Raw genomic sequence first — 13,609 nt, forward strand, 5'->3', positions numbered from 1 at the left:
CCACAATCCCAGCCCAACAGGAGTTTTAAAAAGAACATGCTGGTTAAAAGATAAAAGACTTAAGCCTGGCATGCTGATGCACACTTATAATCCCAGAAGCTTGGGAGGCTAGGACAGGAGAATCAAGTTCAAAGCCAACCTCAGCAAAAGCGAGGTGCTAAGCAACTCAGTGACACCCTGTCTCTAAATAAAATACATAATAAGGCTAGGGATGTGGCTCAGTGGTTGAGTGCCCCTGAGTTCAATCCCTGGTACTAACAAAAAAGGATAATAGACTAGCTGGGGATGTACCTCAGTAGCACAGCATGTGCTTAGTGGGCACAAGACCCTGGGTTCAATCCCCAGCACCACACACACACACAAAAAAAAAGATAATAGACTATTTGACAAGTTGTGTTAGGACAAACATATTAAGAGCTTAATATCTATCTAACTCTAAGTGGCCCAAAGATTAAATTGCAAAAACTAAAGCCATAAGGGTAGTGGAAAAACCATGAAGCACCAAGTTCCAGTAGTCACTAAAATTAGTAATAAATAAATTTAACTAAATAAAAAATTAAAAATTTCTTCAAGGAAAGCTGTTGTAAATTACTAAGAAACAGTAAAACAATTGAAAAATTATCAATATAAGCAGATGGTTACCAGACAAAGAAAGATGAGGGCTGGGATTGTGGCTCAGCGGTAGAGAGCTCAAAAACACATGTGAGGCCCTGGGTTCAATCCTCAGCACCACATAAAAATAAATAAATAAAATAAAGGTATTGTGCCCAACTACAACTAAAAAATAAATATTTAAAAAAGAAAGATGACATATAAATGTACAAAAATCTATTTACCTCCTTCATAATTAAAGTAATACAAGTAGAAACAAAAATATTTCATTTTATCTTATCAGAAGGGCAAAAATAGTTTGATAATAATGTTGGCTAGGTTATAGGGAAATCAGCACCCTTAACACATTGTCTGTGGAAGTATGAAATGGTGCAAACACAATGAAAAAAATGGCAACATTTAAAATTTTAAAGCCCAGCCTCTTTGACCTAACAATTTCACTGAAAGACAGTAAATCTACATATATGTTCACCACATATGCAAAAATGTTAAGTACATAGATATTCACAGAAGTATTTTTCTAATACTAAAATATCTGCACAACTTAAATGTTCATCAATAGAGAACTAGTTAAATAAATGTTGTATCCAAATAATGTAATACTAAATAGCCTTAAAAAGAATGAAGAACATCAGTATATGTGTTATGGATTTATCTCCAAGATATATAGTTTAAATTAAAAAAGGAAGATGAATATATGGTTTCCATTTGTGTCCAAAAATGAAAAGAGCTGAGCACATTAGCACATGCCTGCAATCCCAGCAGCGTGGGAGGCTGAGGCAGGAGGATCACAAGTTCAAAGCTAGGCTCAGCAATTCAGCAAGGCCCTCAGCAAGACCCCTTTCAAAATAAAAACTAAAAAGAACCAGGGATGTGGCTGAGTGATTAAGTGCCACTGGTTCAATCCCTTGTTTATAAAGAGAAGAAAAAGAAACATACATGCAAGGTTATTTTTGAAATAATTCACAAGATATTAAATGACTTAGAAAGGACCTAAGAGGTCTGGGGTGGAGAAGAGACTCACAGGCCTTTAAAAAAAAAAGCAAAAAAAAAAAATTAAGATGAAAAAAAATAATATTTAATCCTAAATAACACTTCAATCACAGAAAACCTGAAAATGCCCCCTCCAAAAAAAAAACAAGTAAAAGAGTTCTTCATTCATTAACTTTTAACTCATTATCTTTGCTCAATTCATAAATTATTTAATCTATTTTTAATAAGGCAGCTCAATTTAAAAAAGGAAAAAGAAACTTCTTTGTGATTGAAAAAAGAAATAGATGACCATTCAAAAATTTTTATTTTTAAAATGTTTCCTCTTCTCTGCCCAGCATGGTAGTGCATACCTGTAGTCCCAGCATCTCAACAGACTAAGGCAAAAAAAATAAAAATAAAAAATAGACTAAGGCAGTAAGTTTTTAAGTTCAAGACCAGCCTCAACAACTTAGCAATGCCCTAAGCAACTTAGCAAAATGCTGTCTCATAATTAAAATAGGGGGCTGGGATGTGGGGTATAGCCACTAGGTTCAATCCTCATAATAGTCACAACAACAACAACAATAATAAGGTCTGTGGATGAAAAAAGACTTAGAATGGTCATGGTTAGGAATCTGATAAGAGTTCATTATAAGCAGCAATTAATCCCTAGTACCAAAAACAAAGTTTTTCCTTCTCTACAATGAGAGAATTAAATTTACTTATTTTTAAAGATTCCTTCCAGCCAGTTCTAACACTTTGTGGGGGCATATAAATATCATCTTCTGGCTTTTGGGACTACTGCCTCCCAATTACTGCACATTCTTGTTTGTTTATTTGCAGTGGTGGGGACTGAACTTAGGGTATTGCACATGCTAGGACAAATTTTTACAAGTGGACTATAATATATTGTGCACATCAAATTAAACTTTAGCTATTATTTCTCAGAAACTGACCAAAACAGAAATTTCCTCCCCAGAGGGAACTTAAGGAGCCCAGAAAATGTCCATGAATGGGGTGACATCTAATAGCACAGACATTGGAAAAGTTGAGAAGAGATGGGTTCCAGCCTCCCAGAGCCCTAGGGTCCTCACCTGTCAAAAGTCCTACTGCGGAGTTCTCGAATGAACATAGGGCTCCCAGTCTTCACTGGCTTCCCCTTGTGTGTTTCATGCCCTTTTGAAGATCCACGGCGTTTTTTCACTAAGCCAGAAAAAGACACGAGATCATGAGTCAGAGTGCCCGTGATCTATGATTCCAAGAACAAAGGCCTCAACAGATTCTTCCTGTCTATCAACCCCAAAAAGTATCAGGAGTCAATGAGGCTCTCAGACTCAAGAAAGTTCCTACTGAAGATGGGTGCTTTCTCTGGGCAATCCCTGGGAAGGAAGGCAGGTAAAGCTATACATTTCTATCCTCTTGTTGCAGCAGCTGCTGACCTACACAGGTTTCTGCTATTTCCTAAAGATGATGAATCTGAAGCACTCAGACAAAGGCAATCACCCTCCCAAGCTTCCTTTATTCTCTCCCTCCTTTAGACCAACTTCTGATGGAAACTCTAAGATCTACTTACTAATGGAGGGACCATGTAAGACCTCACAGTTGGGGCAGTGGTACAGGTCAATGTCAGCAGCCTTCTCCTCTTCAACTCCAACACAACTGGAAAAGAAAAAAACGGCCAAGGTTTATAAAAATATTATTTTCATAAGGTATAGAACAGTGTTGTTCAGTACAGTAGCTTGTCAGCATGGTAGCTATTACATATGACTATTTACATTTAATTAAAATTAAGTACATTGAAAATGCAGTTCCTTGGGCTGGGCTATAGCTCAGTGGCAGGGCACCTAGCATGTGTGAGTCACTGGGTTCAATTATTAGCACCACATAAAAATAAAACAAATAAAGGCATACTGTCCATCTACAACAACAACAAAAATTTTAAAATAAAACAAAATACAAGGGCTGGGGATTGGTAGAGTGCTTGCCCCACATGCACAAAGCCCTGAGTTCAATCCCCAGCACCACAAAAATAAAAAAGTAAGAAATTAAAAAAATAAAATGCAGTTCCTCTATCACACTAGCTACATTTCAAGTGTTCAGTGGCCACATGTAGTTAGTTGCTACCATATTGAACAGATTATGAAACATTTTCATCAATGCAAAATTTCTTCTGATCTAAAATAATTATGACAAAGCTACACACAGTAAAGCTTCATTAAGACTTAAAATAGTCAAAGCTAGAAGAGATTCTATCCACAGAAATATAATATGAACCAAATATGTAATTTTATGTGTTCTAAATAGACACATTTAAAAGGTAAAAATAGGGAAATTAATTTTAATAGTATTTTATTTAATTATATACCCAATATATCCAAAACACTTTTTCAACATATAGCAGAGGGCTGGGCATATAAAACAGTGGTAGAGCACTTGCCTAAAATGTGTGAGTTCCTCAGTTCAATCCCCAGTGCCACAAAATCAACATAAAATCAACAATCAACATATAATCCAAATTTTAAACTATTGAGATCCTTTATTAAATCAAAAGCACCAAAAATATTTTATAGTTAACAATGTTTATGAGTGATTATTTCTTGCTTTTTATTTGTATTTTCTATCTCTACAATGAAATTAGACCATGCTCATATACTGTCTGGGATCAAGATCCCAACACACCACAATATTCCCAAATAATAATCCTGTGTCTGTAAACCTATAGCTTATCAATACATTGTGGCTATCAATATAAACTTTGAGGGGTTTTCTTTAAAGACTCAATCACAAAAGTATATAGCACAATCTGGCACACAGTAAGTAATCAATAAGTGATAGAAAAATAGTATGAACAAAAATATTAGCTAAGTAAAAAATTTATTTTGGAAAAGGATTGGTCTATTATAGAACAGAAATAAAGAAAAAAATACCCTGGATCCTTTGCCACAGAAAGTCTAAGAAGCATTGTACATCTTGCAAGTGGAAGCTCTTGCCTTGCAAACAGAAGCTCTAAGTTCCCCAAGATCCTCTCATAACTCAGGGCAGCACTGTGAGCAGATATCACCCTCACCCTCCAGTGAGATAAGATCACCTCTCCTCTACCTTTGTGTAAGATCTCCCATTCCTCTCAGTTTCATACTATGTAGCTATACTAATTTCTGTTCTTTTTCATCACTGCCAGTACCCATTTCCCCAATAAACCCCCCTTTATCACTGAAGAACCTACTCAGATTCATTTTACCCTAAGTCCTGCCAATATACTATGTGGTATCAGCATCAATATGGAGGCCCAAAATCCTGGGCTCTTAGTTCTTTGATTTTCTCATCTTCCAACACTATTACCTCCACTCCTATTTCAGCTACTAACTTTCATGGCCATCCCCCAGATATTGTCAACAAAGAGCAATTGCTTCATCTCTGGAATATGAAATTTATACATCACTCTCTCTGACCACAAGTATATACTTCCAGCACTCACTCACTACACCTTGCTTTGTCCTTAGAATATCTTGATCCTTCTACTTTTCACCTATTCACCCCTTCTCAATTTTGTTCTATTTTCCTATCTAGCTTAGACTCCATAGCTGGGTATGATGGGGATCACCTGCAACCATAACCTAATCAGGAGGCTGGGGCAGGAGTATCAAATTCAAGGCCAGTCTGGGCAACTTAGAAAGACTCTATTTTCAAAATAAAATTAAAAAGCTGTGAGCAGACACTGTGACACTAAAGAGGCTGAGGCAAGAGGATGACAAGTTCGAGGACAGACTCAACAACTTAGCAAGATCCTCAGAAACTTAGAAAGATGATGTCTCAAAATAGAAAATAAAAAAGAATCAGGGATGTGGCTCAGTGATAAATCATCCCAGGTTCAATTTCCAATACCAAAATGGAGTGGGGACACTGGGGATGTAGCTCAGTGCTTGCCTAGCATGATCAAGGCCCTGGGTTTGATCCCAAGTTTTGGGAAAAAAAGAAAGAAAGAAAAAGATCCACTATTCCTCCCTCCAGCATTCTCTTACAGATATCCTCACTTGCCCCACTGCCTTCCACCCCATGTAAACTCCAACCATGGCTCAATCCAACTACATAAAATTGTATCACTGGATGTGGCTAGAGAGAAATCACACATTGTATTGGGGGCACAATAAGTTCACACTGTCTAAAATAATCCTCCAAAAATTCCCTACTCAGCTCTTCCCCATGATCCACAGTGGATTTCAAATCTCTGATCTACTACTTCCCTCTTCTTTCTCAGCAAATATCCTTGCTTCCTACTTCTTAGAGAAAATGAAGTAATCAGATAGAAACTATCTAATCTTCCCATCACCAAATCTACCTCCTTATAAATCCATCCTTTCCTCCTCCTACAATGAAAGTACCCCTTTCTTTCCTTCTAAAGCCAGTGCTTAAATCCAGGTTACATCTTTTCTTACATTTTCAATCAATTATTCCTTCTTTCTGCAGTATCTGCAACCTCTTCCTCTTTACCTCTTTCAAAACAGCATTTAAACAAACCCATTGATCTTTGCAAACAAAAAAGATAAGACCCATCTATGCACTTTCCTTTCCTCACTGCTATCTGATTCTCTCTAACTCTTCACATCCAAACCTATATATTTCATAATTACCCTTTTTTGAATAGGTTATAGTTGTACATGGTACAATCTTCAAAAGGCACAGTAGTATATATAGTAGAAAGTTTCCCTATCACTCATAGTTGCTCAGTAATAACCAGAGGTGTTCTACCAGATTCAAAATGATGAAAATTATTTTTAGGGTTGCAATATTTACTTTCTCATTGCCTGCTATATAGGGTGACTGTAGTTCCCAGCTTCTTTAAAACAGATCTCACCAATGACCCTAATCTCTTCATTAATATATGCATTAAGCACTTATCTCCTTTATCTCATTTGACTTCTTGGCACCATTTCCATACTTCGAGCCCTGCACTCTCTCCATTGGTAAGATTTCTACCCCTGACTTTCATAACACCCCATGGGCATGCTGATGCCTATTCCTTTAGCTAATGTTTAATGAGATAATATTTAATGAATATCTACTAGGCCATGGTTTAGGGGCTGGTAAGACAAAGATACAAAACAAGGCATATAAAAATCCCTGCCCTCATAGAGCTGACATTCTTGCTGGGAATGCAAACAAGAAACAAGATAAACCAATACAATCAATCAGTGATGTGTATTGTAATTAGATAGTGAGAAGAGCCAAATAGAAAAATTAAAGCAGGAAAGAGAATATATGTGTGTACATCAGTTGAGTATGCTAGGGATAAGAAGTGCTTCAGATTTTCAAATTTTGGAACATTTGCATACACACACACACACACACACACACACACACACACACACACGTTGAGAGCCACAGCAGAAGGGGCCCCAGCAAACTTCCAGCTGCCGGCTGATGATTGACTCACAGCGGCCCCAGCAACATCTAGCTGATTGGCTCCTCTGCGGTAATGCTCACTGGAGATGCTCATTGAGCTGTTTCCCCGCCCTTTCAGACTGCCAGCTGATGACTGGCTCACAGCGGCCCCAGCAACATCTAGCTGATTGGCTCCTCTGCGGTGATGCTCATTGGGCTGTTTCCCTGCCCTTTCAGACCACGGAGCTGCTCACTGGGGGACTTTTTTGGCTCCGCCCACGTGACTCAGCCAATCAGCCTCAAGAGCAGGAGGATTGTGGGAGGTGGAGAGGCTTGGGTTGGTGTGAGAGGCTTGTGGGAAGTCGGTGGTGGCATTTGGGCTCTGAGGATTTTTCCTGAGGAGCTATTTTGTTTGGCATGTGTGGTTCTAAAAATAAAGTTTGTTTCTTTTGACAAGTGGCTCCTGAATCGTGCCCAGCCAGACTGCGGCATTTGGTGGCCCGTACGGGGAACGAACCCGCAACCTTGGCGTTATCAGCACCAAGCTCTACCAACTCTCAAGTTAGTCAGAAAGAGGAAAAGATTCAAGTAAACGAGAAGGTCTTTCAAGCTAGTCATACAGAGGAAGGAAGTTTAGAGCAGAAAAGCCATCAGGGGAAAAGTTACAACAGGAGATTGCTACTAACACCTTTCTATCAGAGGGTGTAAGTGTCCAACCGACAGCACCACCTCTACAGGAGACTGCTACTAACACCTTTCTATCACCAGAGGGCATAAGTGTCCAATCAACAGCACCACCTCCATATGCTGGGAGGCTCCCAACCCCCGCAGTTGATAGTTGGGATTCTGAGACAGGATCTCAAGTATTAACATGCCCTGTATTTGAGGTAGGAGGGCAGCGAATTCACCATGCTTTAAATTTCAAAACAGTAGTGAAGCAGCTAAAAGAGGCTGTAACAATATATGGTCCTCAAGCACCCTTCACTGTAAGCTTGGTCGAATCCATTAACAATTTGAACATGACACCAGCAGATTGGGCTAATATGTGTAAAGCTGTGCTAAATGGAGGTCAATACCTGTTATGGAAGGTTGCCAATGAGGAATTTTGCAAGGAGACAGCTAGGCGAAATGCCACAGTCTGGATGGGCATGATTCAGGAGCCACTTGTCAAAAGAAACGAACTTTATTTTTAGAACCACACACGCCAAACAAAACAGCTCCTCAGGAAAAACCCTCAGAGCCCAAATGCCACCACTGACTTCCCACAAGCCTCTCACACCAACCCAAGCCTCTCACACTCCCACAATCCTCCTGCTCTTGAGGCTGATTGGCTGAGTCATGTAGGCGGAGCCAAAAAAGTCCCCCAATGAGCAGCTCCGTGGTCTGAAAGGGCAGGGAAACAGCCCAATGAGCATCACCGCAGAGGAGCCAATCAGCTAGATGTTGCTGGGGCCGCTGTGAGCCAATCATCAGCTGGCAGTCTGAAAGGGCGGGGAAACAGCTCAATGAGCATCTCCAATGAGCATCACCGCAGAGGAGCCAATCAGCTAGATGTTGCTGGGGCCGCTGTGAGTCAATCATCAGCTGGCAGCTGGAAGTTTGCTGGCAGCTGGAAGTTTGCTGGGGCCCCTTCGGCTGTGGCTCTCAACACATACACACACTGCCTTGTTTTGTATCTTTGTCTTACCAGGCCCTACACCATGACCTGGCAGATATTCATTAAATGTTATCTCATTAAACATTAGCTAAGGAATAGGCACCAGGGTACCCATGGGTTGCCCATGTATATGTGTATATTCTTTACTAGTTGAGTACCTGTAACATGAAAATCTGAATTTCAGAGTACTTCAGATATCAGATTAGGGATGTCCAACCTGTGTATACAAGTTCACACACAAACACACACACACACACACAATGGGGGTGAGGAAAAAATGATTGTGGTGGTGAAATAATAGGTTAGGGAAATCAGGGAATGACTAACCAAATGAGTTTTGAATAAAGACCTCAAGACAATAAGAGAGCAGACCATATGGATATGTGGGAAGAATACCCCAATTAGAATAGCATGCCTAGAATATTCAAACAACAGAAAGGAGGAATGTTACTCTGGAATAGAGAGTGAGGAAGACAGTAACAGTTCAGGAAAGAAATAAGCTCATATAGTAGAGTTTTGTAGGACACTGTTAAGGACTTTGGCTTTTCCTGAGTAAAAAACTAGGGAGTCATAGGAGGATTGTGAACAGGGATATAATATAGTCATATTTGTCTCTATCTGTTCCTTCTGTTTCCTAGTGAACTTTTTCTCTTGTCTAGTCTATAAATACTGCCTGGACACTAGTTCCTCACTTTCCCTCACTGATCTCACTCTCAGGTCCATGTGTCCTGTACACACTTAGAACTCAACACCAGGTATTTCAGCTGAGATTCATAATCTTCCTCCAAATTCCTAATGAGTATTTCTACTTGATAGCCCATTTATATACTTAAAATTCAACATGAAAACTACATTTCTCCTCCTGTCAGCCCCTAAACCTTCTCCTCCCTCTCCCTCCCTCCCTCCCTCTCCCTCCCTCCCTCCCTCTCCCTCCCCCTCCCTCCCTCCCTCCCCCCCCCCTCTCTCTCTCTCTCCCTGCTTCAACAAATGGTACCATAACTTCACCAGACACTTAAGCCAGAAACCTGGCAGCCATCATTGACTTGCCTCTCATCCCTTCCCTTCACTATATTCTGAAGTAGATATCTAGCATCTACTTAAGAATTCAGTCTTGCCAGGTGCTGTGGCACATGCCTGTAATCCCAGCAACTCAGGCGGATGAGGTAGGAAGATCATAAGTTCAAAGCCTGGCTCAGCAAAAGCGAGGCACTAAGCAACTCAGTGAGACCCTGTCTCTAAATAAAATACAAAACAGGGCTGAGAATGTGGCTCAGTGGTTGAATGCACCCGAGTTCAATCCCCAGTACCCCCCAACAACAACAAAAAATCAGTCTTTAGAGACAGACCACCTGTGGTTCTTTGTCTTTTGTTGGGACTTTCCATTTTGTTTTTTTATATATTTTTGTAATGCCAGGGATTAAATCCAGGGCCTCACCCATGCTAGGCAAGGGCTCTACCACTGAGCTATATTCCTAGCACCTCAACTATATTTAAATCCTGGCTATGCACTGGGGACATGGTAGCACAGGACTATGATCCCAGAAACTTGGGAGGCTGAGGCAGGAGGATCGCAAAATGAATGCCAGTCTCAGCAATTTAGCAAGAGCTTGTCTCAAAATAAAAAAATAAAAAGGACTGGTGATATAGCTCAGTGGTAGAGTGCCCCAGGGTTCAATCCCAAGTAACGTGGAAAAAATAAAATAAAATTCTGGGAATGCTGCTTACTAGCTTCATATTTAACCTCTCTGTGCTTCAGTTTCCTCATCCTTAAATTATCTAAAGTAAATGAGATGTTAGGCATGGTGGCACATGCCTATAATGGCAGTGATTTAGGAGGCTGGGGCAGAAGGATCTCAAATTCCAGGCCAGAGACAGCAACTTAATGAGACCCTGTCTCAAAATAAAAAATAAAAAGGGCTGGGGACGTGACTTAGTGGTAAAGTACCCCTGGGTTAAATGCCCAGTACCCAAAATATAAATAAGTAAATAAATAAACATAAAGTGTTTAAAATAGTGTCTGAATAAATGTTCTAAATTTCTAGCACACGCTCCGCTGTCTCACCACACACAAAACAAATTCAAAAGTAAAATTATTAAGAATTTCAGAACAATGTCAGAGCAATAATCTCAGGTGTGGGGCCTCATGTGATTACAGTAATCATATACACATGAATCCATCCTGACCTAAAAAGCAGGCTTCGGATGTCAGTGGTAGAACACTTGCCAGCATGGATGAAGCCTTGAGTTCTATCCCTAGCACCTCAAAAAAGGAAAACTAAAAACAAAAAGCCAGCTGAATTCTCTGTATTATGTTCTTTCTTATCTCTGGGCTTCATCACACATGGCTCCCTCTACCTGGACCATTCCCATTCTTCTTCCCTGCTGCTGTGGCATCCCCCACCCACACCCACACATACTCTATCCCTATTTCAGTCCTCACCATGCTGACCTGCAGCTGCTCACTTCGTTGCTGTCTGCCCTTACTACATTTATTAGACTATATATTCTGACCAACAAAGTCCTTGCCTTCTCCATTTTGCTGTCTTACTCAACATTCACTGACCTAAGTAACTCCTGAGACCAGGAAGACAGATGAAAATTGGGTTTCTGGGGGCTGGAGTTGTGGCTCTGTGGTAGAGTGCTTGCCTAGCATGCGTGAGGCACTGAGTTCGATTCTCAGCACCATATATAAGCAATTAAATAAATAAAGGTCCATCAATAACTAATAAAAATATTTAAAAGAAAAAAAATTGGATTTCTGGCTGCACTGTCTTAATAATTAAGAGAATTATTATAGGTCCAGTTCTTGAAACTAAGATGAATTATCCCCAACATGTCCTGCAGAGCCTGGCACATGACAGGCACTCAATAAATATTTATTAAATAAATGAATACATAAATGAACAGATATTCATTATACACAGGATACGGCCCTCATGGAGTGGACGTTCTAGAGGGAGAGACAAACAGGTGGTGCCAGAATAGTTTCTTAAGTGCTAAAATAATAAAGCAAGGTAACAGGACAGTGAGTGAATGAGTAAATTTGAAGCCTGCACAAAAGGAACTGAGAAAAAAACTGAGCTATAAACTTAATATATACAGACTTGAAAACCAAACTGTCCGATTTGAATCTCACCTTTGCCCCTTACTACCTGTAAGTAGGCATTATATAATTTTTTCTGTGCCTGTTTTTGAATCTGTGAAATTGAAGTATTCACCTTATAGGGTTGTTATGAGGATTCAATAAGCTAAAATAGATAACATATTTAAGAGTACCTGACACATGATAAATAATAGCTATCATCACCATCAATATTATCATAATTTAACAGATGGGCAATATGAGTCCAAGTAGTTAAGCAAATTGCTGGCAACTAAAAAAAATATAGCTGGGTGTGGTGGCATACCTCTGTAATCCCAGTGGCTTGGGAGGCTGAGGCAGGAGGATGTTGAGTGCAAAGCCAGCCTCAGCAAAAGCAACTCAATGGGACCCTGTCACTAAATAAAATACAAAATAGGGTTGGGGATGTGGCTCAGTGGTTCAGTGCCCCTGAGTTTAATTCCTGGTACCTCCCCTCAAAAAATAAAATAAATAAATTTAAAAACTAGTAAGTGCTTTTGGTGACAAGATCCAGTCCTTCGAGAAAACAATCCAGTCCTGCCAAGGACATCAGATTTCACTGTCCTTTTCAGCTTCTTCAGTACTTACCTTCAATAAAATATTTGATGCCCCCCGTTCCCCCCCCCCCAACAAAACTAGCAAATAGCAGAACAGGACAAAATTTCAGGTCTTCATGACTTCATATACCACTAAACATGTAACTAGAATATAATGTGGGTCATTAATAGAGCCAAATGCTTCAAGAACAGACAAATGGGTACTCAATTCTTTCAGCATTATGGAACTGAGTGGGAGCTGAAGGTTGGAGACAGTCGACTGAGAGGTTACAAGGTTTGCTCAAGAGTCTGTCTGGCTGATCCGCTCAATCTCTGTTCTCTGAAAGTACTCAAGGAGTCAGGTCTTGTTACTCCTGTGCCCTAGAAAGTATATCTTCATTCATGAATAAGGTGGGAAAGCAATATGTTTTACCTTCCTTCATTCAAAACAGAAAAATTCAAGTCAATCTCTGGTTTCCTAAAACCACACTGACCATACAAAACACAATTGTAAAACCAGAAGCAGAGGCATCTACCATTCTCATCAGTGGTTCCCCAGGCCTCCAGACACAGAGGACCTGAAGGGGTGCAAGATGCACTGAACAAGTTTCCAGGGCACTCCTTTGTCTATCCAGTTGAGACACATTAGTCCGCCATATATCAGGCTTCACTAAATTCTGAGTGCACCAAAAGAATAACTTCACATGAACTGAAATGCACACAAAATAGGCTGTTATCTTTCTCTCTCTCTCTCTCTCTCAAAAAAGAAAACCCTCTTGTAACTCTCTCAGTCACTGCTGCATTTCTGTTCCCCTTTATAACAAAACTCCTCAAAATGTAGTCATCCTTGACTTCTTTCTTTCAAATTCTCAATCTTATCTGCCAGCAAATCCTGTATCAATATGTATTCAAAAATATAACTACTTTTCATCATCATGGAGTATGGTCTAAGACAGCATTGTCTAACCAGACTAGTGTTTCCTCAAATTTTAGGAACATCAGAAACACATGGAAGGGTTATTTAAACATAGATTCCGGGGTGAGGGGGTCTGGGGTTGTGACTCAAGTGGTAGAGTACTTTCCTAGCATTTGTGAGGCACTGGGTTCAATCCTCAGCACCACATAAAATAAAGATATTGTATCCACCTAAAACTAAAAAATAAATACTTAAAAAAAAAACACATAGATTCCCAGGCCCCATCGCTAGAGATTTTGATTCAGCAGGTCTGAGGTGGGTTTTTTTTTAACTTTTTAAAAATATTTTATTTTTTAGTTGTAGTTGGACACAACACCTTTATTTCACTTATTTATTTTTATGTGGCACTGAGGATT

General features: G+C 39.8%; 1 protein-coding gene across 4 annotated transcripts in view; it reads right to left on the reverse strand.

The window, feature by feature from the left end:
- Phf8 (PHD finger protein 8) overlaps nt 1-13,609 on the reverse strand; it is an 83,607-nt gene that overhangs the window by 55,616 nt on the left and 14,382 nt on the right. For all 4 annotated transcript variants that reach the window (XM_021719773.3, XM_078034775.1, XM_005339775.5 and 1 more), the window contains exons 3-4: nt 3,158-3,243; nt 2,679-2,787 (exon numbers count right to left, since the gene is read on the reverse strand). In XM_021719773.3, coding sequence (XP_021575448.1) covers nt 2,679-2,787; nt 3,158-3,243 — 195 coding nt within the window. The remainder of the gene's footprint in view (nt 1-2,678; nt 2,788-3,157; nt 3,244-13,609) is intronic.

This window comes from Ictidomys tridecemlineatus, chromosome X (genome assembly GCF_052094955.1).
Source record: "Ictidomys tridecemlineatus isolate mIctTri1 chromosome X, mIctTri1.hap1, whole genome shotgun sequence".
In the NCBI taxonomy this organism is placed as follows: Eukaryota; Metazoa; Chordata; class Mammalia; order Rodentia; family Sciuridae; genus Ictidomys; species Ictidomys tridecemlineatus.